Genomic DNA, 27,730 nt, shown 5'->3' with positions numbered 1-27,730 from the left:
AAAAGTATATTTTAATCGAGCCCATGATTTATCGCATGAACCGAAACGTTTTAATTTCTGCTATATATTGTCCGTTATTTGATAGATTTTTTATTGAAAATTGACAAAATACATCAGTCGCATACAAATTATGCGGTAGGTTTACATTCAGATAGATCATTCTGCTGGGTGCAGGTATTTAATTCATATACTCCAAACCATTGTGCAACACACATAAAATCATGGCCATATCTTGACGTTGTGTATCTGATCTGTCTCACTAAATATGAAGTGAATACTCAACATAGATGTCGTGAGCAAAAAAACGATTTGTTTTCATTACACAGACTGCAAATTATATTGTTACACGTTTTCAGAACAAGATTTCAGCAATAATTTTTATTACCAACAAATCCGGACTTTGCAGGGTATTTCAAGTGAACAACTCAACTTTCTCAAGGAAATTTTTGCACAGCGCAATTTTATTATCTCGGTTGACTGGTTTTTCGGAGTGCGATTGCGGTGGAGTCGCTGTTTGTGAAACGTCACCTCTCGCAGTCATCCAGAGAGAAGCAAAATGAAAGTACAAGAGTTATTATCAAGAATCGGATCCCTCGTTTAGTTTACCTTGATTAAATTTTACCCTGCGAATTTTTTCAAGTTATTTAACAATGCATCTTTGCGAAATTCAATGGAAGAAGAGCCGTGTAGACAAAGTTTGTCTAAAACTCAAAATTATTTTTGTGGAAAAAATGATACGATTGCTTCTATTCAAAATTGTTTGATCAAAATAAATTTGTTATATTCAATTCGACCGACATACATGTACTATCTAAGACATAGCTGATTCTACAGATTTAGGTTCGGTATAGAAAGATGAATAAAACTTGATTCAATTTACGATTACTTCATCAAATGATCGAACGAAGCAATCATTTTTGATTTCTAAAATATAACGTACGTGATTATATAAATTTCAATTGCTACTTTCTCAGTTTTTTCTAATTAAAGTTAACGAACAAGTTCAAAAATCCTGGAAGTTATTCACAGACGAAAAAACTTCATTTCATTTATAGGATTGGCTTCTGAAGAATACTTGAAAAGCTTTTAGATATAAAATTCCGAAATCCATTTCAGCGATTATTTTTTTCAGCCACAATCAGAAAGATTCTACCGATCAAAATCCAACTCTCCATTCATCTTCCTCCCCACTCCAAGTTTGAGACCGCGCGTTCCCTTGAAAGGGCGACAAAAGAGGTGAGAGAATTTCATCTCAAAATAATGAACTGCTTTTCGAAGTGCCCTGAAAGCCTGATCAAAGAGCGGCCTGCCTTCGACTCTCCTGCTCCAGGACTCCCTTGCAGGCTGCTGGATTGTGGGAACCGCTTCTGTTTCCTCCGAGTGCCGAGTGCGATAATACCCTTCACTGGATTCCACGCTCCGTATCTGACTTAAAGAACGACTTGTCAAGATCGTGATCTTTGGAACGTAACTTCGCTTCGCGATTCGCGAATATTCTCGCATATGCAGCACTCTCTCTACTTCTCTCTCTCTCTCTCTCTTTTCTCGATCCCCACGTACGTTTCTCTCCCTCTCTCACTCCGCGAATTTACCGTACCGCCTATGACGTGAACTAACAATAAAAGCATCGTTAGAAACCCACGTTGGCGTATCGAGCGAACCGCTGTTACATCGCAGGCGTTGCATTGGCACTCGTTACACCACCCTTGTAGACCTCGATTTTCATTCGCTTACACTCACGGAAATTTACAGATGTACAGTTATGGATTTAACATGAAAATGAGTTCTGCAGCTGAGAAAAAAAAAATTTAATACGTCTTACTGAGTTCTTTTCGATTATCGTCATTCCTACTGTAATTTCTCGTAGATAACTGTTGCGATAATTTTATTTTGGCGCAATAATAAATTGACGTTAAGATTTTTTTAAGATGAAAAAATATTGTTGACTAAACAAGCAGATTGACTATTGCAATAGCGAGCAAACTTGATATTCACAACAATAATCGCGCTAAATATTTAACAATATCTAAACCGTCATTGCAACGATATCTACTTTACTAAATCCTTGTAGTAACTGCAACAAATGAAAGGCTTCTCGGTGTGCCTATAACAGAGCTAAAGGTTCAAATTATTTCTTAATTCAAAACTATTGATATTTCGAGTTTTCTAGTACCCAAAAGTACAAATTCCTTAAATTTTCTTACGGCCAAAACTCCAAAATGGTTTAATCTCGACATGGTTACAAAACCTAATGGTTATAATTCGGTGATTACGTAAAATGGAATTTCCAATTCACGTATGCACGAAAGGCAGAGAAACTTAGGATAATTAGGTCATTTTTCAGTTAAGTAAGATAATTACAATTGTTACGTAGAATTGAACATCTCTGATTTTGTAATATGTAGATATAAGTTAGCATGAATGACATTTTCGGAAATTTTAGTATAAGTAAAAAGCAAAAAAAATACATACCAATTATTTAAGGTTTTTCCGCCTATAAGTACACAATATATAAAAATTTAGCAAAAAATATACTTGAGTAAAATTAAATCATTAGAGGTGTTCAGTATCCGAAACTTTTACTTATCGGAGTTTTCACCATTCAGAAATTCGAACTGCTCTAAGTTTTCACTTTTCTGATTGATGAGATTCGACATTCATTCGGTTCGACCTGAATTTCGTCTCATAACTTAAAATTCACTTTGACTTTTTGCACGCTGACTTTGCGTAACACCAGTTAGATAAAAATATTCAAATGCCAAAACACTGATAAGTAACGTTAACAAACTTTTTAGAATTCTGTTTCTTGTACGAAAAATAAATAATCAATAATCCAAACTTTGAAAAATTATATGAACTCAACGCTACTTCCGACTTCAGTTTCGTTTTACGCAAGAATAATGCCAAGAAATGTGTTCCTCTAATTGAATTACCACTTGCTGCAGGAATACATTTCATGGACTTATTTCTGAATCAAACCAAAAAGTTTTTGGACAGTTTTGTTCAGCATTGCATCTACATGCGGTATTTTTGCATCATTACTACGTAGGCTTTGATAATACTCAAAGTAAGTGACACTTATTTTTCCAGGCTAATAAAATCGTATCCAAATTTTCCGAAATGATAGTATATTTTATTACGCTTGTGTCAAATTGATGTAAGATATAAGTAGTGTACCATAACCTCAAAGTGAGTCAAATTCTGTTGGAACTATGTTCAGTGTTTTCATAAATTTTTCGAACTTTCATGAGACAACACCCAAGCAAAATTACAAAAATTACTATCTCGTTACTCTAAAGCGAAGAGAACTGTAAAATTCGATTTGTTCACTTCATCGACGCTTCGACCACTCCACAATCCCGAAAATATCTATTATCTCTCTACTCGTATCAGTTAACTTGACCAGATAGTGCAGATTGCCGAGAATTGCGTCCTTATAAGACGCAATACACAGATTGCAAACTGGATTCACATGGTACTAAGTACTCGATGAACTCGGTATAAGATTATGGCGCAAAGACAGCGTGAGTAGCCCGCGGGGAATTCTACAAATGAATAAACATTGTGCAAGCTGATCGACCAGGAAGTTCAGTGCCAGGGTCACAACCATCTCGCGAAGATTCGCGGTTGAAACTAAAGGTCAAAAGATCGGGAAGCAATACTTTGCTACTAGTATTGACGCCTCTGTATCTATACGTATCAACTTTATAGCATGGAAAAAATACAGATCGAGGCGCGTTGTTAGTATTTTGTGAATATCGTTGGAATTACGAAAAACGAGGTACACGTCAACATTTTGCGCTATCGTCGATCCTTTTTTGGTAATTGCAACGCAAAATCAGTTTCTGAGGTTTACTCTACTTTTTTAGTTAAACGAGGCCTTAACGTCAATTTATTGTTGCACAAGCATTATATTTTCCCAACAGTTACAAGAAAATATAGTTATAGTGATCGTAATGAGAAAAAATAGTAACTAATTTTCATTTTGTACCTAGAACTATATTTTTCGATTGTGGAAAAAAATGAAAACAGTTAAGGACTGGGCGGTAACCGGTACTAAAAATCTCTCTCAGTGCATAGATATTTCAAAAAAATTTGATTTCAAGTATTTCAAATGAAGCATTGTCGATGTACTTCTGAAACTCCCGGATAATAGAAAATATTCCGAAAAAAACAATTTATAAATGTAGATGAATGTCTGTTCTTTTTACAACCCTCAAGTCACACAGTTAAAAACCAGTATCAAATCACTCTTAGATCTACGAATCACCGCCAAACGAATGTTCAACTTCGCAACATTAAGGGTGACGGCTATAACGACTAGCGTCGAATACGCTTGATCCAAAAACGTCTGCTGCAGGTGTCCGTTTCACCTCACTAATTACCTGCGGACAACATTTCATCGAGTGGAAAGTCGAGGGAATTTTTTTTTTTTTTTTCTTTGCACATTTACGGTGACGTAAATTATTATTCGGTAGGTACGCATTATACCGGACATACGGGAGTATCGGGGCTTTCCTTCGAATCCGCCGGCAAGGAATCACGGTGAAACGATCGGCCCTCCGAGTCCTTGCGAAGAATGCAGAGTTTCGTCGGGCTTCGGTTAAAATATAAAGGAATAAATTAAACGGGGCTGCATCACGGGGCCTGCTTTTCGACCGGTTCAGCATGCACACGCCCAGCTTTTGCAGCGTTGTTCGATACAGTTCAGTCACGCATTACGCATTACGCACGTACGCGCATGCATTCGTGTTGCATTTGCGGACGAAACGAGGTTACGCAACGAGAGTTGCTGCACAGGACTCGATCCGATATAAATGTTACAGTTTTCACTCCGCCCAGCGAAGAAAGCTGCGGCAGGAAATAAGGCGTCGAATATTGCCAGAATTCGTCCGTATTAAATGAAAGACTGAACGACGACTTCTCTTATTGAGAAACTGCCTTGGGTGCAAATTTTTATACACAAGTAATTAGTTATCCGCAGAATTGGGAAAATTGTGAACAAGGTGACTTTGGCTGACGAAGAAGAACCGCGCATCTCTCTAATATTACTATTTTGACTCAACCTAATCAAACGCAGCGAGAACCTGAAGTTCTAATCAATTGCGTCATATAAGACTAACCTGTTTATCAAAGCTCAAATAGAATTAACAAAACAAAACTCATCATATATCTGCCAGTACTTTTGGATAGATATTTCTCCGGAATGATGTAGTATTTGAAAAACATAGAAGAGAGAAATCTTGACTGAATAGAATGAAGCGACAACGAGTTAAATACTGAAGCATTGTTTATATGCATGGACAGTTTCGGCCAGGTCTAAAACTTTCGGAAATCGTGAAACAATAAATACATCTGCAAGTATCGATCAAGCAGACGCTATTAAGTTTGAAATTATGCAAGATAAAATATTGCATATGATACAGCTGATAAATTAGACATTTTTATAAATGACCTTTAAACCCATACATATATAATTAACGAACGAAGACAAACTCTGATTTACTACATACATTGCTTAATTTACGCGCATCTGTTTTTTAGTTGCATATAAAATTGTAGTTATCAATCACCCGTCACCTATAAATCTTTAAATTACGCAAGGTTGTAAAACATTAATAGAATTGAGTTTAAGCTATTTCCCAGACAGCACTTGAAACTGAAAGTCGCGAAAAAGATGTTTCAATGATAACTTACGGACTCGTTTTTTGACCTCGCAACGATATTGATATGTCGAAAAAATGTGTTTCGTGACTTTGGACGTAAAAAAAAATTTGTTACAAAACGTTATTTAGACACAATTTTCAAGACTTTTAGTTTTATGATGTCTGAGAATTGAGTTCACATGAAATGCTTAAACAAGGATCGTACAAATTTCGCACGTATTGCCAAATTTATGCACTCGTATCGTATAAATCTGCAAGTATCGATCAAAAAGATCGTAAATCGAGTTGGAAATTATGCAAGACTATAAAAATACGAAGAATTATAAGATCCATAAATTTCAGTCAATTACTGCATAAAATTACCGAAACAAGAATCTCATTCTCTATTTTCTTGATTTGTGCATCGCTAAGTATTATAACCGCGACTGAATTTTTGATTGAAAATACTTTAGTGCACCCTGCGTCGAGGGAAATTTTTAGTAGTGCATACTGCACGGTCATTTTTCACCACAACCGAAAAATACATATAGTCCTGGGTATAAAATGAAAATGGGTTCCTAACCGTGGTCACAAAATCTAGTACGTCTTAACTATTCTTTTTAGTGACGGTCACTTGTACTGTTTATTCTTGTAATTATTACAATAATTTTATATTTATTCAGCGATAAATCGATTTCAAGGCCCTATTTGATTGAAAACCTTAGGTAACTAAGCAACACATATTTACTGATGCAATAACCAGAAAATTTCCTATTTACAACTACAATCAAACTGAACCAGATTTTCTTGCGATTCGAACAATAACTTATAGCGTTATTGTAACGATGCCCATTTCAGTAGAGTTTTGTTCTAACTGTGAAAAATCTAATTTATTTCTCAAAGTATCGCGAACGTACATGTCGGCGTTACAGGAAATAGTTGACACCCCCTCGTCAGAGCTCACGTAAATCCTGCATCATAAATCAACGTCTTGACTTATAACAAGATACAGCAATGACTATGAATATGCGATAAATTCCCTTCCCATATGCATTACAGAGTCATACGGAGTGATTCGCTCCATTAATACAGGGTTCACGATGATGCGAAAGTAAAATTTACGTGCGGTTTAAGGCGTACCTCGCGATATTGAACCGAAGCTTCGGTCAATTACGGCTAATCTACGGATTAAAATACGATTCGAATTTGAGTTGTTCTCGGATTTGAACGTGAGGATCGGCAAGTATATGGGATGTGTGGATTAAGCCACGGTAATTACGCTGCAGCGTAATGAAAGTGTCGTAAAATTGACCGGTCGAAACACTGCGGCATAGGAGACCGCAACTGCCGCACAGATAATATCGGATTTTCAATCGCTGTCAGGCAAAGCCGCGTTATATTGCTACTTCCGGCTCGTCGAAATCAGTTCCGGGGATATAAGATACAGCAGGCGATAACCACACGGCGACAGCGATGAAAATTAAAATTCAGGAAAAGGCGAGGCGTTCGCATATTACGCATGGTTTCTGCTATTTGCACGTGTATACATGTATGAGGCATTTAACGAGGTACAGTAAGATCGGGAGTTGAGATTTTATATTTTCTCCAAAGTTTTTTATCCGAGAGCCAAGTTTGGAAGTCAGCATCCGGATTAGAGAATTTATCGATCATGCCTATCTGCGATATGATTTAATTTCACATTTCCGAAGCACCAATTTTATAAAATTTGAAAAAACTCAGAGAAATATAGCAACGTATTACCAATTTTCTGAGCGCTTGTAAATAATACAGTTTTCATCGTAACGAAATACAAGTGTATTATTATGAAAAAGTGTTGAAAGTACAAAAAAGTGATAATTGCTATAAATTGTTAATATCAAAATGATGGAGAATATTTTTAACGATGTGAATCGAAAAAAAGCACATTTAGGGAAACTCAAGATAACGAATGTATTGCGACACCATTTTCAATTTTTTTTTTTTTTTTTCATAGATTTTTCGAATCTTTTCAAGTTTGAGAAATAGGTGCTTTCGAATAACAAATTAAATTATATCTCGGATAAAAGTTGTTTAATAAAAATATATATAGATTTTTCGACCAGTACTAATTCATGTAAAGAATTAGAGACCTCGTGGAATGCTTCAATATATGTGGACAAATCAGACAGCTTTTGGCGAATGTTTCAGGGAAAAATTTCTTCAATTCAATTTTCAAAAATGTGTTATACTGTGTACTGTGGTATGAAAATCCTCTAATTTTCACGTCTCACCATTTACGATAAACACGTTGATCAATTTGATTGGTGTTTCAAATTGGGCTTTCGTCTCCATACTTTTAGTACTTCGAATCGTCAAAAAAAAAAAAACTCCACCTAACATTTTTTTTTCTCATTTCTTTTGTGATAAAAGTCTAATCTTCCCGATGATGAAATTCGTTTCGAGTCTGGTTTAGGCGGAGGATCAGAGAAAAAATTATTTTCCTTTTCATATATGAAAAAAGTACACATTTTTAAAAATATATCTTGATATTTTTATAGTGGGATAAAAATGCGATCATAATTAATTCGCCATACTTGAGCTTGCTGAACATATTCTATATCCGTAAGTCTTAATGGCTAAAAAATTATACGAATCTTACATCTCGGTGTGCTCTATAACATATCCAAATTGCAACCAGACCGACATCTCAACTCTACAAAGCAAGCTGAAAGTTGGTACATCGGCCCATATAATGCTGCAATAACGTGAAACGAACGTTTATCTACCGTCACAGATCTAAAAGACAACGCATATTTGTCTCGTTATTTCTGAAAAATGGATTCCGGAATCAAATGTTACACGCGAATTTCACTCAAATGATTTTCACGAAATTTTTACAACTCTGCGAATTCAAGCACCAAGTACTGTTTTCTTAAATTTATATGCATTTGGAGTTGATTTTCACGTCGCATACATTTCGCATGACAATTTTGTAAAATCTACTACATGATAAATTAAACAGATATCGACAAATTTCACGACAAATTGAAGTATCGATAACTTTTTGAACACTGAACAATAAATACACTAAACTTCCACATCGTTTCCTAGTGTTTCATATTTAAATTATTACATGATTTTATGAACTTTATATCGAGTATTCATTTTCTTTATTATACAGCAGCATTAACAACTTGAATGATATATAATAGTGGCAATAAAAAAAACGTTAATTGTGTGCCGATGTGTTGAAAACATTTTATTACTGCTAATTAACAACGAAAAGTGCACTTTTCGAGACGATTTGAATATGTTAATCTACCATTCGGGAAATAAAAAGAATGGTGAAATTAGCATATATTTTTCAACAATATCCAGACACAACTGCAGGTGGATAAAACAGTTATACCTTGAACCCGATCGAGAGGCAAACGACTACTCTTGACCCAAACGTAAAATAAAAACTCCGGGAAGCATCTTTTTAGCTAATCGTGTACTTCGTTGCATTTTGGCATATGAATAATAATCACCGGTCGCTATATAGCAATACATTTAACGCTTCTTCGTTCGATCTAACAATAAATACCTGATATTTTTTCTCCAACGACATCCGATTTTGTGGTGACTAATTAATATTCTAAAAATCGCTCAATAAAGTCACTCAATTTCTCTTTCTTTGGTTTTTTGTTCTCCTTCGACGTGATTCTTACAAAATTAAAAACGCTGCTGTCGGACGCACTGCGGTAATAGAAATTAAAAGTTGTGTCCGGCTTTTTATGGAAAGTGAAACAGCTGACCATGCTTGTATCATGCTAAACGTTGGCGATAATTTTTGGCGCGTTGAGGACGTAATCGTGCCGAATTGGGACATTTGAGTGAATATTAAATTTTTCAAATAAGCTATGTTAATTGGAACTCTAAATTACGTTAGCAAACAGTCATCATAGTTATTAATCATACTGCTTAATGGTTAGTTCTAAAGTCCAGAAAGTCATTGAAGCTGAACGTTGGTTATACCAGCTGTATGCATGTCCGATTGCTGATAATTAGTTCGATCGATAAACGTACGTTACGCGAAAATATGAGTAAAATTCCAACTGTCACCGAAGGTATGTTCAAAATATTTTCAACGCTTGTTTAATCGACGGTTGAAACATTCAAGATTTAAGAGTCAATCCCATCTCATTTCGAAACATTGTTGTAAATGAATTCTGACTCGACGCCAAATGTTTTGGAATTTTGTCCGTTATCACTTGAGGAGATTTCGAGCAGAACCGGTTTTAATCGTAGAAAATTTAAGTCGATGCACAAAGTGCAGTCAGCAGGTAAGTAAAAGAAGAAAAATGAGTGATACGGCAACTAAACAGATCCACCTGATCATTGGGGTGATTAAAAATCAGGATTTGTATTGGTCGGTCGTTAAATAAGGCGATAAATTTAGGTTTATATCCCAATCGGCAAAAAACTGACCAGTCATCAATTATTTATCAGTCCGTTAACCACGAATTTCGATGACAGAAATCGCAACCGCGTCTTCTCCAACCTTCAACCAAATAATTTCCGCGAATTGGACCGAGTCTAGTACAAAGAAAAAACAAATTTGTATTCACGATGTGCGATTTTGCGGTAACATATTGCAATATTATTCAGTCCCAAAGAGAGAAAATCATTGGAATTATGAATAACCAACATTTTTTCCAACATTCCGAGGTTACTAGACGTACACATCTTTGAAAGTAGACGCCTTGGGGTGTCTGCAAATGTTTGTCTGTAGCCGCAGCAGGAACTTGAAAGAAGCTTGAAAAACCGAGGTTTCAGTTTTTACGATCTCTCAAAGTGAGAGATGAAAATGAACGCACAAGTAGCGATAAAGGCTTGGGAAAAAACTGTACACTTTGTTTTTAATCCAGGATCACGAGATGATTGCGTGCACGGAATGAACATCGCAAGGTGTTTGATGTTTTCTAGCTTGAGCGAATTTTCTCTAACTCAACGCAGAAGCGTAAATCCTTAGGTTGTCCACCGTGTGATTAAATGTTACGATATGTCGTACATGAACATGCATTCCCACATTTGCATCGTGTTATACAACCGTTGGTTAAGCCTTGCTGCAGGATTTTCCCCGCATTTAATATATCCCTACCAGTGGTTTCCCGTGCTCTAAATGTAGGTACGCGATTACACCGACAAACACACACACAATTTCATAAAAGACTAGATCAGCGGTAAGCAAATACACACGCACACACACACTCGGATGCATTGAGGTAGGTGTGGCAAACGGCGACAATCGCTATTGGTTTCCTATTGGCGGGGTGCAACGGCGAAATGAAAGTGAACTCCCTATATAAAGGGTAGTTTTCTACAGAATATCGTCAGAGCCGATTTCATTTATCGGTCTAAACAGTGTACCTTAACGGTCAGCTAATCTACCACCATGAGAGTTCTGGTACGTTTGCAATTACAAAATTATAGGATATCATTTTTTCGCTCAAGGCAGGCTTCGACTTGTATTTTTTGGTTTCCGGCCCACCGTATCTAAGTTTTGGAAAAGTAGTCTTCCGTTTTTCTCTATAGTCGTAGTCAAACGGATAAAGGATTTCACGCGTCAATCAAGTATACTTGGACAGAAAAGATCGTTCGCCTAAATTATTCCAGTCGAAAAAATCAGTTATCACAAAGACCAACGATATTGGTCCAAATCCTGATAGCACTCAGTAAAACAAAGGTGATCAGTTCCACTAGCAAACCCTGAAACTCGAAATGTTCCAAAAAGCTTAAATTATCAAGATGCAACTGATTTTTACCTGCGATTCCTGAGCGAGAGTAGAGATTAGATTCCGCGTTGAATGAATATGTTAGCCAATATCAAAAAATAAGTTCGATCGGTAGCTAGTTTAAAACAAAGGCGTGTCACAACCAGCCGCTAAAATCCTGGTAGATCGTAAACCCGGTCGAGTATCAGATTACACGCTGAAAAAAGTGCGAGCAGACATTGCGGAGACCGAACGATCCTCAAGGAGCAAACGTGTTTGTCTCGGCTGGCAAGCACAAGGCTTTCGTTGTCACGAGTGGGCTACGCGCGACTTGAGCAGACCCGGAAACGCTGAGTTCGCCTACACGGCACTAGATTTCCCTCGACCCATATTCAATGTGGCGTAATGCCCGATCCCGCAGGTCTGCTTGATGCTGGTCTCGGTGGCCTTCGCCGTCGAAGACAAAGCCGTGAAGAAGCGGGGCCTCGGATTCGACCTGGGCCACGGAGGATGGGACGCCGGCTACGGATACGGAGGATACGGTGGATATGGACACGGACACGGTCACGTCCAGACGGTCGCCATCCAAAAGACTGTCGCCGTTCCGGTCGCTCATCCCTACCCCGTCGACAGGCCCTATCCTGTCCCTGTCAAGGTATGGCCATGATTTAATAGTTGAGAAAATTAGCTTTTATGCCCAAGTAACACACAGTGAACTCGTATTCGGCTTGTGCCAGGCAGAATATAAGAATAACGAAAAGGACATACTTGAAGCCAACAGTCGACTACGTGTTAACTACAGACGTTCACCGTCGTGGTCCCGCCATGATCAACTGTGCACAAGTTGACTATAAATTGACCTGTCACCACAAAAAAAATCAGTTTCAAAAAACTTTGACATTTCGATAATTACCAGATTTTTTTTATCCTGTTACGTTCGGTATGCCTACTCTTACACTATGTTTAATTTTTGGTTCGACGTTGTCTGGATGTCGATATTTGCATGGACTTTCATGGGTATGAGGTTGACTGAGTTTCGACTTTGCGCTTACTGACAGTCATGAACAATCTCAAACGAGTGGTCAAACGTCTTGCCTACTTTCTGAAAATTTTAAATAAACTTTTTTCATCTCTTGACACCATGCCAGCTTTAATTAATCGTCAAATAATAGTCGGCATCTCGACGATAATGTTACTTGAATGATCTAGCAAGGATGGCGTAAATAAATTGACATATTTCGGGGAAATCAACTCTTCCATGCTTCCGAACCCATTATCTTACCATTATGCTGATGTACGTTTTTTGCTCTTGACATTTTTCTAGACGATTCCTAACACAACAATCTCTAACTTTTTGCAGGTACCAGTCGCCCACCCTGTGCCTGTACCTGTACCGGCCCCCTACCCAGTGGTCCACACCAAAACCGTCACCGTTCCTGTCGACAGGCCTTACCCAGTCCCCGTAAAGGTAGCCGTCCCAGCCCCTTACCCCGTCAAGGTGGCAGTACCGGCTCCCTACCCCGTCAAGGTGAGATATGAAGAGAATTTTTCCGTCACGGTTAGTGTGGTGTTCACGGTATAACGTGGGTGTCGTAATGATGTGGGAAATCACGATGGAACCTTGCAGGTCTTGCACAAATGGACTACGTAATTATTGCATGTAAATTGATACTCATGGATTAGCAATGTGGATTGATGCTTCGGAAAAAATTAAACTCACAACCACATTAGACTGACACCAATCTCTATTTGAAGGGACGACAGGTTGTCGTAGCGTAGCTCCAATTTTCATGCGCGGTATTCAGTCACTCAATTGAGAAGTTTCGTTTACGAAACTCTCTGAATTTCTCATTTCCGTGTTCCTATTGCGCCATCTGAAAAACAGAATTTTTCATCAAATAATTACAACTTAATTGAATTTGTGTTCTTTCTCAGTTATGATAGTGAACTGAAACTGGCCTCACATAGCTTATATTCAATGCTGCTAGCAAAGATGGATATTTTTTTACTCGTTCAAGGTTGCATGAATATTCACGTCTCCAATTAATTTTATGATTTATCAAACGATTATTACACCGGTTGACTTACAGTCTTAAAATCCTTAGCTCCGCTATCTTTCATCAAAATCTGATCAACCTTTGATTTGATTTTATAATTGATTATTGGCTCCGCGTCATTCGAGAATTCTTCTGAAAATGAGAGGTTAAAATGAATACGGTTAAAATGTATGGGAACTAAATGGATGATGGAAGTAATTCTTCAACCTAAATCGAAGGTTTTCGACTATATCGGATATCTAATAATCAATCATGGTCAATTAAAAAGCAAAAAATATTATATTTATGTAGCAGTGTTCCCATTCCTCAAGCACAAACTTTTGGCTCTCATATTAAAATCTCACGAATTCCAACCTCAACAGAATCAAGCGTATTTCAAACGACCAGTCAATTGCTCCGGTGAAAATCCATTCCTGATGAATTCCACCGGGAAAACAAATTTATTGAAAAAGTGAAATGTGTATTCACAAAGTGCATAATGAAAACATCATTCTGACACAAGTAAAATGAGCTCATACTGGAATTTTATATCTACCTCAAAATGGTGCAAACCTGAGCATATTCCGAGGAAATTTCTTCCATCCTCTTACAGTAGAGCAACAGTAACTGTTCCGTTTATTTTTCTAGGTGCCATCCCCAGTTCCCGTCGCCGTCCCGCACCCAGTTCCCGTCTACGTCAAACAGACAGTCCCGGTCTATGTTGGACACGGAGGCCATGGTGGTTATGGTGGGGCCTACGAGGGATATGGCCACGGCTGGTAGGAGGGAACAGGACGACAGTCCGAAACACCGTTATCACCAATGAAAACTTTGTCGCTAACAGAAGCGTAGAGATCACTGTAGCCTGTTCGCCAAAATCGTATACCATAACGCGAAAGAGTTCGCGTGATAAATCAATTTTTTAATGTTTTATTGAAAGGAATAAAATTTTTATAAACAACTACCAAAAAACTATGATGCCTGTTACTGTCGTCGATTTCATCATCGCCATCCCCGGGGTTCCGTTCTCTGGGTTACGATTTTCACAGCGAACTGTTTTGCTTTGAGTAAAATGAAACTGGGAGAATCGGGTATGAGTAAGAAAAAGCAGCTATTCTAACTCATAAACAATCGTAAGTGTCGTTGTTTCGAAAGTACAGAGGTGTGACCTCCTATAATAACGCGCCGTACTAATTATGTGCAAATGAAAGATTTCGACACATCCTCGCACAGAGGACACGGTTAGATCACCTATCAGATGTTGCGTTGCGTTGCCCCGACCTCCTCTTACGAAATTAGAACTTGCCCCTGATCCTTGCCAATACCATCAACACCTGAAAAAGAAAACTCGTCCAATCCAAAAAAAAAAAAATTACTCAACTAATTGAAAAATTGCAATGAAAGATTTATTTGCGCATAATATATATAAACTGATAAAAATAAAAAAAAAAAATACACAGACATGGTGAAAAACAGCGGTAAAATATATATCAAATACACGAGGTTGTATAAAAAATAAAACCATTTTTAGCAAAATTAGAAGTACGACGACACCATTTGTTTGATTTAAGTGTGTTGTAAAAAAAAAAAATTCATTTCATCCCGAACGGATGATCATTTTTTTCGAGAAGTCACACCAGGGGCGAAGAAGACGCGTTCTCGCACCTTTCACGGCTGCGGATATTTTCCTCGCCGGCTGTAAAAGACGAGAGAAAAGCGAGTGTCAACGGAAAAAAAATCGGATCGCACAAACCGCACGCCAAAGCCTCTCACCGTGCATATAACCTACAGCTGGGTCTGGCCATCGAGGGCCGCACTGCCTCCCGAAGATCGGGTAGCCGACGATCGATCGCTAAGACTCTTGCTGCGAGTGGCGCCCCTCTCGGGGAACTTGGCACGTCCGAGTCTGGTGGGTTTTCTTGGACTGTCGCGCGGCAGGATGGCGACCATCTCGTCCATTTCATCCTCACCGGCGCGCCTTCGCCCCCGACGACCGCACCTCCTCTTGCCCCTGCCCCTCCTCTTCCTCCTGCTGCGTTTTCCCCTGCACTTTCCCCTGCCGTGCCTCCTTCGCCTGCGGGATCGCCTGCGTCCACATTTCCCGCGCCTGCTCCTTCGCCTGCGTCGTTTCCGGCCTCCGCACCCTCCTCTTCTGCCACGATCAACCAAGTCGTCGCAGCTGATCGTCAGCCCCTTGGGGTTCGAGAGGTAGTAGCCGCTGCGGAGGTTCGATTATTTAGTTTATCAGGGTAATTCTTTGACGGATTTTTTTTTCTTCTTTAATCTTTCATGCGTTTTCAAACTCACCCTTTTGCGCGATGGATCAAACCGTAGGACATCCCGCGCTTCAGGGCCATCTGGACGTGGCGCTTGAGGTTGGGTCCGGAGACGTCGTATTCCGAAGAGATGAAATTCACTATCTCGCGGGAAGTGGTGCCCTGGATATCCCGCAGCTTCCGGATCGCCGAGACGACGAGGGCGGTGTTGCGGGGCGGTTTTTTCGCTACCATTTTCAGGCGGTTCGGCTGAGGAAAGCGGGACTCTTTTTTGTTAAGAGGTACTCATCTGATCTGCGAACGTTATTTAAAAAAGATGTATCGATCAATCATTTTTCGATATGCTTCTTGGGTCTATAATTAAATGAGAATCCTTCTCTCCCATTGCCCCGTGAATTAGTCCAGTCCTAAAAAAGCTCCGTTATGAATGAAAGTGAGGAAAACTGATTACCTTTACTTAATTTTCTGATCTCCTATAATAAGGCACCAGGAAGAGTCTGCGCATGGATAGATATCGTTCCGCCAGCAAATTTAGAAATTGTTGCTTATTTTTTTTCTTTTAAATACTTTTAAAGAAACGTTTCCTCCGAGGGTGGTGTCGCGACTAATGAAAATTTACTGTTTTCTTTCAAACAACATCTTAGTGACGATCTTCGATTTTCCCTCAATCCCATTGTCTCTCCGAATCTTTTGTCAGTTTTCTTTTATTCCGCAGCTCAGAATACGGGAAAGTTTATTCCCAAACTCACTGCGAGCGTTTTCGCTGATTTTAGCGTCCTTGTCGCCATCGAATGACTTCGGCTAACGCCATCCTCTTCGCTCTTGATGAAATTTTCGACGGTCGGGTTACTTCGAAACAGACTCCAAACTCGGAACGGCATTTCTTCAACAATCCAATGCTCCGCTAATCGAGAGCAGATTATCGTTTTCACGAACCAATTCGCGGGCATCCTCTGATTCTGATTCTTATACCTCTCAATCAAGCGCTCGCTGGAAGTGTTGCAGCCATATCGTAACTACGGGGTGAACTGAAAGAAATGCTCTGATCATATAACTAAATCTGACGGTGAGAAGAAACATGATATTTAGACGAACGCCAGAATTACCGTGAACATTTTGTAAAGTCTGTAACAGGTGATTTATAAAACGCCCTGAGTAGCCAGTTGATCATCACACTGTCCAAAATGAACTTCAAATCATGAATCATTCCCAAGAACTGCGTCGCAAAATCTGCAGTTTGATGCCAAATATGCCGAATCTGGAAACATAATTGAACTTTCTAGCAGTTTAAGTTTGATAAAAAATTGGACCGGCATGGTAATAAAGCACACGACATCTCTGCGGTAATTTTCAAGATGCCATTACGGTAATTCTCCAACATTTTTGATAGATGAACACTGCAACGAGATTCGAATACAGAGTTGCAAACTCCGTCGAAAGTGTCTCTTGCGCTTTGAGTCCAAAAATCGAATCTCTTATTGAATATTCCAGCGGATCGATTTTGGTCTCTAAATTTCCACTTTCGATTCCAGAAGTCCTGGAAAAAAGTGCGCAGCTGGCGATTGATGTCACGTTATACGCGCAGACATCGTTTTAATACACTTGTATTTTACGTAAGAAGCATGAAAGGGTCAGTCATGCTGAAAAATATAGAAATGCGTCCATACGTGTTATGTGCCTGTAAGTACACAAAGCGTATTTACGTTGGCGATGTATATAACGCAGCGGCAAAGACTGCAGCGAGTATAAACGGCGCAACCGCGTAAAAACGGTGTAAGTTTCCGGTTTCGAAATCTGTGTACCAGTCCGCAGCGTGTTCTTTATGCAATCCACCCGGTCCTCGATAGCAAAAATAACGGGGCTGGGAGGGGGAGAACCTTTTCACTTCCATCCCATCTTGTATCCCACCTCGCAGCTCGATCCCCGTATCCTGTTTCGCGAAAGAGGCAAGCGCGATGCCTGCACCCCGTTGACATGCTTTACTTTATCGCATTAATAACGCTCGCATAAGTAGCCATTAGCGATTCCTTCTACCAATTTTTTATACCCACACCTTACGCACGACGTATTTACATACTCTCGGTTGGATTTCCTACGCGAAATTCATGCGCTTGTGTCTATATACGCATATAAATGTATTTATGACGTGTCTACTCACGCACGTTTGATACATAGGATATTCGTGCGGCAATAATGATAAACGCAGGCTACGTAATAGTGCCGTTAAATTATTATCCTAAGTGCAAAAAATAATGGAAGTGAAATCAAAAAGACCTTTAAGAACGGACACGTCTCTGGATGGTTTTTTGTTGAAAATATGAATGTGTCATAATAATTTCAGGCTAGTGACAGACCGCACAAGCGTAACTCATCGGTCATATTTTTTTTATCCCCGAATTGCGAAATTTGTTATTGATATCGTAAAAAACTCTCCTTGGGTCGTATTTACATTTTAATATCGTGTAGATGTTTCGTTATAATGTCATGTCATCAAATATAAATATAAATGTGACACACCTTCGTGATAAGAATATTACGGCCGACCATTCTATCCCATTAGCTCTAACTTGGCCCAATTTGATTCTTTTTCAAGTTCTTTCGGTCCCCACAGTTTCAGTGCCAACGAAATTCGAGTCCCACACCGTATAAGATTAATTGAAACCTTTCTCAAAATTTGTTGCTGTACCAATACTGAAGCTCAATTCTATGATCAGAAATCGTAAACGACGATTTTCTTTTTCATATTCATATGCAATCTAAGGTTCTGGAATATCATTCATGACTCACCCAGAGAAATAAAGTGTTACAGAGACAAATAAATATTTGTTATATTTGAAACGACTAGAAAGTTGATGCGTTATAAATAAATATTCGCATCAAACAATGAAGATTTTTACCCACTTGAATCTATGTTTCACTTCTGAAGTTAAATTTGATCCAACTGAAATGGAAAGTATCTTTATATTGAATTAATTCTATTTACTGTCATTCAATTTTTACTAGGTTCATATGCAACAAAACATTTAAACGCCTCCAGCAATCTAAATTTTTCTAGGTATTTCCTACTTTATTTCGTATACAGTCACATGCCGTTTTGCATCATTCAAAACATCTCTTCAAGGCGATCAGCAGAGGCCAACGAATCTACAATCGATTGGGATACCTACTTGACTGTAATTGATCGATACACCAATTGTGACCGAAATAAATGTCCCATTACATGATATCTTCTGTAACGATTCAACTGTTCTTCTCTATTTAGATGACACACTTGCTAGCTTGGTTAAAATGTCAAATGCAAATCATATAAAATCCACTGAAACATATTACGAAACGTTCTATGTTGGGGATCCATATAATGTTTTGAAATGCCATAAATTCTGTACCAAGCCCATATGTATACCGGAACCGTTCAGCCTTCACAGATCAATTTCTCCATCGGATCGCCGATAATGTTATGCTAGTCCGAATCATAGTTCAGCGATTTTGTACACGCCTTTTTATAAGCCATCATTTAACTCACAACGTTATTTTCACTCATACGGCTGTTACGGAAGCTAACGACCATACGAATCGGACAGGAAAACTGACTACGCTTTGATATTGAGGTGCTCGGAGCTAATACTGAATACAATAATAGAATGTTGATAAACCGCGTGGTTATGAGCCAGGAAAAATACATATTGAGATTTTTTCCACACTGGAAGCTGTGATGGATGATCTATCCGTTGTAATTTAGGTGAAGGATATCTGTCTTGTCGGATAAAGATTTTCGCCTGGCTCAATCGCGATGTTAATATTGAGATACGTGCTGGCTTCTCATTCGCGAACATATTGATAAATTACCGCTAGGCAGATCAGTGGGAGAATTCTGAAAGTTTGAGTTTCGATATTGAAAAATTTCACTAGACTACATTACACATATAATGTAACGTATGTTATACACAGGATTGCGTGCCATAAATAAGATTCTCGTTACGTCATAATATGTTATAAGTCGGTATGCAACTGCTTGCGCCGAGTAGCGATGGTTTGGAACTCGTTTAGAAATTCTTCTAGCTACCCACTGAAGAATGGAACGTACCAGGTGTCGTCTTCACACGTTTAATTTTATTGCTACTAAGCGTGTATTAAGAATTAACGCAATATGTATGAGATTTGCTTGCTAGAATCCAATATTGAGCAATATATGCCTGCGTCAAATCTTGTCGCACAACTGTTAAAACCGTCACGTAACTAGAGTCGCGAAAATTGTCATTTGTCAGAAATTTATATAAACCTCGGTTAATCGGCTCGTTAATCATCGCGCGAGTCGCGCAAATTAGTGGTCCGAATTGCAAAAAAGATCGTTCGGCTACCGGACAAATTCCTTAAATATTGACTAGACGTACCCGCGTTTCGAATACCTGATTTTAATGCGATACCGAAAACATCTTTCGGTCACCTTGTCACAATTTTTGTTTACAAGAATCGAAACTCTCGTTTATGGCCCAGAAACTGACCCTGCCACTGATCGTGTCTCCCCTTGTGACTCGCCATTCTATATGATACGCCACAGTCTTACAAAGCTTGAAGTTTATTTTCGCCAGACAAAGATCCGCCATTACTACCAATACCTACTGCATTTATACATATATTAGTGAAAACGGCTTTAGAACTATAGAATCGTTTCACACGCCTGTGAAACAATCGGCGTTCGACGAGGTCATGGAGAAGAGTTTCTTTGTTCTCTGGACGAAAGAAAAAATTACTTTCGACATTCCGCGATCTTGCAAGAAGGAAAGAGAGGGAGTACAAAAAGAAGATCATCCTCGGTTTCGGAATGAGATGTTTTGTGAAATTGGATTGAAAGGAGAGCGAGAATGACGATTAGGAGCGAATCCATTTGGGATTTACGAAAATTGTCGTAAATCACGAGGAAGTAAAGTAAGATAAGGAAAAAAATACAGGTATCGGCGTTGAATCGAATCGCTAATTGGATGTGCATATTTTGACATTCAAGGGGAAGATGGCAAGCTTCAAGATCGAAGCGTCAAGGTCCAGCACCAACCCAAAGAAGTGCGACCGCGTCGACGTGTGTTATTCGGCGCAAAATGAGTATCAGGTCCTCGATGTAGATCTGGGAAAATTACGTAAGGAACGCGTCGTCGCGTCGTGGCCCCCCCCGGGAAGGGACCTCCTGCGGAGGGTTTGCAATTCGTATAAAAGAGGACCATCTCCGAAGAGTCTTCAGTTGCAAGCTCGAAACAAGCATAGCAGCATGAACGCAAAGGTACAACTTCATCATACTCGGTTTAACCGTTATAAACAACAAGTGATCGCATTATAACAGCATCGTAAGAGGTGTTTGAAATTCGAAACTTACGTCAGCACCATACACTTTTTGAGAAAGTCGTTCATCGAGAGACCGCGGGACTTGAGTCAAGCTAAATTTTTACAAAGATGACGAGCTAACGACGTGCCGGATATCTCGTGACAAAACTAAGTCCGTTGTTAACACGCTTTTAATACTCGCCTTTCGTCCAACGGTTCTTGATCTTAGAAACTGGTAGTACCAGGAGACGTTTTAACACTAACCATACCGGCACTTCGCGTATCCCTATTCTTACCGTAATAAAACCGGTCATTTGATCGGGTCTAGTACGTTTAGAGTTAAAGATCTTGGCAAATGTCAATTTCGTATTTTTACAAATTATAAACATCTTACGAGGAAGTCAATATGAATTAACTTGTTAGAAATGAGAAAAAAATCGTATTTTTACTCATTTTGTCACAGTTTTCCAAAAAACGATAGTTGGAATACATTTTAGTATATTAATCATCAGTACTTCACGATAGTAACTGCAACAGAAGTTTACCGATTCCACAAAAATAATTCGGTTGTCGCGTGATTCTGAATTGATCCTTAAAATGATTACAATTATTGCATTCTCCAGCTCTTCAGAAACAAAGTCTCATAAACCGTGAATATCTGGATAATAAAATGTTTGTCATAGATGTTTAAATTTGAAATTGAATTTAAATCGACTCGTCTGAAAATATCTTCAAAAAATTGCTCTTTTTCCGAAATAACGCTGTCAAAGGAGCATTGTATAAAAATTTGTTTCTGTTCGTACGAAATTCTGATGTCGAAATAAGAATCGACTTGAAATCAAATGCACATAAGCATTAATTCGTTCGTTTCTAACAAACGCTCATTAATTACATTTTCAAAAAGCGTTCTTAGAGCTCACTAATACATGGCCTCGTTAACGCAAGATAACCTAATCTAAGACACATGTTCCAGGTGATAATTTTTTTCGCCCTCGTGGCCCTCGCCATTGCGGAGGAGCATAAGCCAGAAGCCAAGCCTGCGAAAGCAGGTGCAGCACCAGTTGCGGATGCTTCCAAGGCTGGGACTAAGCCAGCGGACTCGAAGAAGGACAAGCGAGGACTTCTCGGACTCGGCTACGGATCCGGATGGAACTCAGGTCTCGGCATCAACAGTTACTCTTCCCTGGGATCTGGCTTGAGCTACGGATCTGGCCTCAACTACGGATCTGGTATCGGCTACGGATCTGGTCTCGGCTATGGCTACGGCTCCGGTCTCGGTTTGGGCGAAAGTGTCAGCTCAGTGACGATCACTAAGGAAGTCCCAGTCGCAGTTCCCCACCCAGTTGCCGTCCCCGTTGAGAAGCACGTCGCCGTTCCCGTAAAAGTGAGTAACCGTCAGTTGCACTCTCTGCTTCGATTCCAACCCGCGGTCCGATCCCTGATCCTCCTCCCTCCTTCTTGACATGAGGAATGGAGTAGCGTTACGACGATGGAGGGATCGTTGGCGTGTCTTAAGGAAGGGAAGATGTGGCCCAAGGTAGCGTACGCGGTTCACCAACGAAGACCTCGGACTCGATCCACGCTCCATTAACCAGACGCTTATTACTTCTCGTTCCTACGCATATTGGAAACACCCAACCGCGGATTCTCATCTCTACGCAATAGCTTGAATCGCCCTGTTATGCTAAATTCTTTACAAGCGTGACTTCGGTCCGCATGAGTGATTAGAGAGGAGTAGGAGGAACGGTCATTATTCTCTCAAACCAATAATTCATCAACTGTACTTCGAGTCCAAACTGCCACCGTTACGCTTGGCACAACTTTTCTCTCCAGTGTTGTTTAAAACTACAGTAAATGAAGTGCTAAAAAAACTTTTACCTTCGAATGGCCCCAGTGGTCCGACTTTCCCAAACTCAGAGTCCACGCGCTATGATCTAATGCCTTAAAAATACCCATAACAGTATAAAACGGTTGCGCAGTAGCTGGTGTGTCGCCAAGCCTGTTCGAGCTGCCTGTCGCTACCTCATCAATTAACTTACCCTAGTAATACATGTAATTGCAGATCCAGTGTAATATCGTATTTTCTCTTTCCCCTCCAGGTGCCGTACGCGGTTCCTGTCGACAGGCCGTACCCCGTCCATGTGCCAAAGCCGTACCCAGTTGAGGTCACCAGGCACGTACCCTACCCCGTGGACCGTCCTTACCCAGTCGCCGCTCCGTACCCCGTCAAGGTCCACGTTCCGGCCCCTTACCCAGTTGGAGTGCCCCAGCCCTACGCCGTTCCCGTTGTGAAGCACGTCCCAGTCGCCGTTTCGCAGCCCGTTATCATCGAGCGCAACAACGGATGGAACTCAGGATGGTCTGACGCGTCCAGCTACTCATCCTGGTAAACGTGAGCCTCGATGTGGAAGGAGCACGAGTCGGAAACTGTTTTATTCTACGAATTGATTGTGCCTATTGCACAGACTTCGTTTCCACGAAGAACCGATTGCTCACTTATTAACGGAACCGGAAGCAGGGATAAGAAATAAAGGAGAAGAAGGCCTTGTCCTGGTTTTCCATGGTTTTCTAACACCCTCAATTCGTTGAATTGAACTATAAATATACAAGTGTTCCTTATTTGGACATTCGAGATCATTCAGGAGAATAGTGCTCATTTTATTAATGTTCTTATTATTTTGCAATCTCGTTCCAGCATTTGTGTACATTTTTCTTTTGCGAAAAAAAAAATGTATACATCTATGCGAACGTTTTACACGTTGTGATGCTATTTGCATTATACATACACATACCACGTGTGTTAACTATAATAAGAACTTTGACATTTCTGTACAATAAAAAATGTTACATATACATGAATATGAATATGTATTTTTGGATTAATTGCGCCCTCGTTCCTACCCATTTGAAATAAATAAATGAGCACCTTCGCAAAGAGTTAATTCTAGATCTGAAGATAGTCGATCACCTGCCAAAAGTTCTCGATTTAGTGAACAGCGTGACTTGTGATAATATTGCAACTTTTCGATTTCGTAATAACAGTGTACGAATCTCTTGAAAAACAATCAAAATACCATGAAGTACCTGTAAACAACGTTATGATGAATTTCAGGGTACGTAGTCCTCGCTCTACTCGTAAGCATTCCAAGACTTGATATACGAATCTTCAGGGATGATGTGGTTCAATGACGAAGCTTTGATACAGGAAAATTTTAATGATGGAGACCTGCATAACAATCAGTGCTTATATTTACATTAACATTTGAAGCAGTTGATGAGTTCAGAATAAACTTTTTCTGTCTCTTTCTTACTAAAAAGTCTCACAATAAGAGATCATCTCAGTGTGACCACCCGAAAAATCACTGATTTTCGCGATTTTTTTGTTCATGGTTAGGATATCCTAATCGGTCTGGGTTTTTTTTAATAAATTAAAGCAGCGATGAAGAATACAAAATGATTTTTGTTGCGGTGATTTTTTAGTTTTTTATTATGGTTATTGATTATCAAAAATGTTGTAAAAAAAAAAAGAGTCCTCGTCGGTGTCCACTTTTCCGGGCTCAATTTTGATCTGAAACAAAAATTTCAAAAAGATTATTAATCTGTAAGAAAATAGAAAGTTAGTTACTATCGAGCGATAAATAATGTAGTTTTATTGTTGATGGAAAACTCAAGGCGATAAAAGTTTCGTTTTGAATCACCGTCTAGATGCCGGTAACGTATCAATGGAAACGATTTCTCGTACGGATAGACACATCACGTTTGTCTACATCAATTCTTCCAAGCTTTTGATACCCACTGACGTTATTACCGTGAAAATAATTAGTCTTTAGAATGGTTTAATAGGTGAATAGTGTTTATTTCTTATTGTTAGGGATGACGTTGCTTCAAATTGTAATATGATGATATAAAAATTAGTTCGCAAGTTTTACAAAAATAACTATCAACGTATCATGTGAAATATTTTAGCTCACCGAATCAATCGGTCACATTATTGCAGACTCATAAATTAAATAGCGATTCTCCCAGAAATCGTGACATAAGATTTGGAAGTACAATTAGCTCGAAGAGTTGCAGACAATAGTTGAATTACAATTATCATCAATAGAACGGCTATGCCTAAATAGTTGAAAATAAATGTAATAGCAATATTTATATGCTTTCAATTTCCAAATTGCGAAAACCTTAGGTTTCAAACTAGAATTTTTTTTTGAGTCTCAGACTATTGCCGACAGAAAAATGTATCAGAAATTAAATACCAACTGATCTTCTCAAGGATGTCTCCTCAATTAAAACTTTGAATTAAAAAATGATACAGACCCGTGCGCATTTCCTAGTAACGACTGCCACAAAACTCACTTTTGAAATGTACCAACTGTAATTTCGAAAGTAAGCTTCATCCACTTATGATTTGAAAGCCTTACCAGAAACTGGAATTTTAAATCAACGCGCTTCAATCTACATTTCAACCATTTCGACAGTTTCATTCGCTGAGTGACACTTTTTTACACGCCCAGCCATGGTTTGGTCCAGATCACACTATCGGTAGACGGTAGAAAATTGGTGAACCGACAAAGAAGACCGGTCTTACCGTGGTCCTGCCCAAAGGCAAGCAAACATACATGTACGTTAAACGAGTTGCATACCGTTCAGGCTCACGAATAAAGTTGCTCCGACCAGCAGTAAACAGCTCATTACACTCCACGTAACTCATAAAATATTATGATTAAACTAATGGCACGTCGACAATCATGAATCTCAATAATTGCATAAAAACAACGTAGATCAATACCAGTAGCGTTTCACCATCGCGCCCTCACTTGTCAGTATGTTACGGAAGTTTATTATGGATAGCCTTAGGGGACTCAAGACCATTGCGAAGTTCAAATGCACGTCCCATGAGAGGAAATTACCTAGCTTTGTGACTGCAGAGCCCAGTTGAAGCTGACCGACCAACACATTCTCAGGGTTGAAATCCTAACAAAGGTTATCGGTATTCGGACCGTGTTCTCTGGGTTTTTTAGGGGTACTGATAAAATTTCTGTACAGGTATAAGCAGCGCCGGACATGACAGAGTATAATGACCGGCTAAAATTTTCTTGGGTGCCGTAAATGCACGAATTTTTATTACAAAAATACATACAAAACAAAAGTCCTACAGGGTGGATCAACAACAGACATTAACAAACAAAAACTTAACAATGACTTTGGCCACGGCGGTAGTTTCGTGCTTTGATCCTTCCGGGTGTCAGTGCTGGGCCGAGTAGTCCGGCTGAGATGCATGGAAATTTTCATTTCCGTAATTTGAGTTGTGGCCACCCTGATCATAATCGTTCCCCTGAGACTCAACGGTGTATGAATTGTAGCTCTGTTCTCCATGGCCGGCACCTTCGTCGTTCCCACCGCTGTATCCACCTTGCTCGTAACCGGTCGACTCACTGTGCTGTGGGTAAGGTACCGCATGGGGCACCGGATACAGGACTGGTTTGTTTATGGCAATCGGATGTGGAACTGCTACTGGCTGCGGGAAAGGTACTGGCTTCGAGACGAGGAGGGGTACCTGTTGCTGGAGCTCGTAAGGTACCGGCTTCGATATCTCGATCGGAATGTGATGGGGCACCTTCACGATCTGAGGCACCGGAACTGCCACTGGATGGTTGACCGGTACCGGAACCGGGATGTGTTGAGGAACCTGGGGGAAACCGAACGGATTTGAGTAAACTGGTGGTGACACGGGATACGTTGGAACAGGGAGATCGGTATGCTATGAAGCAGATGAATCAGAAGTTCGTTTTGCAGAACAAAATCACCAGCAAAATGGCAGTTCGGTCAGAAAACTTCGGGATGACTGTAGACTCACCTTAACTGGGTAGGGCACGGGAACCTTGACAGCCACGGTCTTTGTGATCCTTATGATCTTAGTGGGTATTTCCTGGAGATGCACAGACTGCGAGAGGAACTTTGGTTGAACTGAGAGTCCGTGACCTCCGGAGAAGTAAGACGCCTTCGCCGTGGCCAAAACCACCGTCAACAGAAACTGTGCGATTTTAAAGAGTTCAAGATCACTATTTGCATAATTTTCTCATAAATATGAGCGGGAAGGAACTATCGGGGTGCCTGACTCTGGATAGGTTCTTTAATTAGGGCATTATGGAAGCGGAAGTAACTTTAGTGGATACATCAAGTCAGTATATCAATATATCAAGAAATCGGTACGAGAAATCTGGTGAAATATTAAAAACTTCCGGTGAGTTCAATTTGTTATCAAACTAATAATACGATAGAATGGTAAAATTGGGTTGAAACTGCTTCGTCGGAGACTTACAAATCGGAACATGATTGCTTTTGAGATTTGGGTGGTATTTACAGTGAGGCGAACTTCACTGACCATTTCAGAGCGTCCAGTGGCTTATATATGAGGACCTTCACCGTGACAGATCCGAAGAAAGCACTCTCTATCTAACTGACTTGCCTACGTTCGCAAATGTCTTCTTTTTTCCGGTAACCGGGTTCGTCGCCCGCTCACTTGCCGTTTCCCGTCGAAGAAGAAAGGTCTCCTACTCCTCGTCGCGAACTCTCAGCAACTTCTCGACCTTCTCCGGTCTCCGATTCCTTACTGCTTCTCCCCTTCTCCGTGGAGACTGGATTCGAGTGCAACCGACTGTATCCACTAGTCATTATACCTGCAAGAAGTACGCTACAATTATGGAAAGAATGCTGCTTCGACA

The 27,730-nt window shown here is 39.7% G+C and overlaps 3 protein-coding genes and 1 long non-coding RNA gene across 4 annotated transcripts; 2 read left to right on the top strand and 2 right to left on the bottom strand.

The window, feature by feature from the left end:
* The first annotated feature begins 11,005 nt into the window (after positions 1-11,005).
* LOC124307395 (cuticle protein 63-like) lies at positions 11,006-14,905 on the top strand. The gene is made up of 4 exons (XM_046769033.1): positions 11,006-11,073; positions 11,802-12,035; positions 12,741-12,908; positions 14,065-14,905. Exons 1-4 carry the CDS (start codon positions 11,062-11,064, stop codon positions 14,197-14,199), a joined length of 549 nt encoding a protein of 182 aa, XP_046624989.1. The 5' UTR covers positions 11,006-11,061; the 3' UTR covers positions 14,200-14,905.
* Positions 14,906-15,438: 533 nt separating this feature from the next.
* LOC124307425 (uncharacterized) lies at positions 15,439-16,461 on the bottom strand. The gene is made up of 3 exons (XR_006908815.1): positions 16,144-16,461; positions 15,724-15,986; positions 15,439-15,634 (listed from the first exon to the last, which is right to left on the bottom strand). It is a non-coding gene; the product is annotated as an uncharacterized LOC124307425 (long non-coding RNA).
* A 4,354-nt stretch (positions 16,462-20,815) lies between these two features.
* Positions 20,816-23,862, top strand: LOC124307385 (zinc finger protein 512B-like). The gene is made up of 3 exons (XM_046769015.1): positions 20,816-20,964; positions 21,979-22,389; positions 23,105-23,862. The coding sequence occupies exons 1-3, from the start codon at positions 20,953-20,955 to the stop codon at positions 23,393-23,395; spliced, it is 714 nt and encodes a 237-aa protein (XP_046624971.1). The 5' UTR covers positions 20,816-20,952; the 3' UTR covers positions 23,396-23,862.
* Positions 23,863-26,096: 2,234 nt separating this feature from the next.
* LOC124307387 (MAGE-like protein 2) lies at positions 26,097-27,473 on the bottom strand. The gene is made up of 3 exons (XM_046769018.1): positions 27,328-27,473; positions 26,863-27,039; positions 26,097-26,694 (listed from the first exon to the last, which is right to left on the bottom strand). Exons 1-3 carry the CDS (start codon positions 27,391-27,393, stop codon positions 26,251-26,253), a joined length of 687 nt encoding a protein of 228 aa, XP_046624974.1. The 5' UTR covers positions 27,394-27,473; the 3' UTR covers positions 26,097-26,250.
* Between the last annotated feature and the right edge of the window lie 257 nt (positions 27,474-27,730).

This window comes from Neodiprion virginianus, chromosome 6 (genome assembly GCF_021901495.1).
Source record: "Neodiprion virginianus isolate iyNeoVirg1 chromosome 6, iyNeoVirg1.1, whole genome shotgun sequence".
In the NCBI taxonomy this organism is placed as follows: domain Eukaryota; kingdom Metazoa; phylum Arthropoda; class Insecta; order Hymenoptera; family Diprionidae; genus Neodiprion; species Neodiprion virginianus.
The sequence above is the reverse complement of the archived record's forward strand: the minus strand, read 5'-3'. Positions and strand labels throughout refer to the sequence as shown.

Excerpts from the sequence above, each read along its gene's own strand:
- LOC124307385 (XM_046769015.1), top strand. Across the intron at positions 22,390-23,104 it reads ACGTCGCCGTTCCCGTAAAA|GTGCCGTACGCGGTTCCTGT; the intron begins GTGAGTAACCGT and ends TTTCCCCTCCAG.
- LOC124307387 (XM_046769018.1), bottom strand. The coding sequence starts at position 27,393 with ATGGTCAGTGAAGTTCGCCTCACTGTAAATACCACCCAAATCTCAAAA. Across the intron at positions 27,040-27,327 it reads AAGCAATCATGTTCCGATTT|TTTCTGTTGACGGTGGTTTT; the intron begins GTAAGTCTCCGA and ends AAAATCGCACAG. Across the intron at positions 26,695-26,862 it reads CCGTGCCCTACCCAGTTAAG|GTTCCTCAACACATCCCGGT; the intron begins GTGAGTCTACAG and ends GGTTTCCCCCAG.
- LOC124307395 (XM_046769033.1), top strand. Across the intron at positions 12,036-12,740 it reads CCTATCCTGTCCCTGTCAAG|GTACCAGTCGCCCACCCTGT; the intron begins GTATGGCCATGA and ends AACTTTTTGCAG. Across the intron at positions 12,909-14,064 it reads CGGCTCCCTACCCCGTCAAG|GTGCCATCCCCAGTTCCCGT; the intron begins GTGAGATATGAA and ends TTATTTTTCTAG.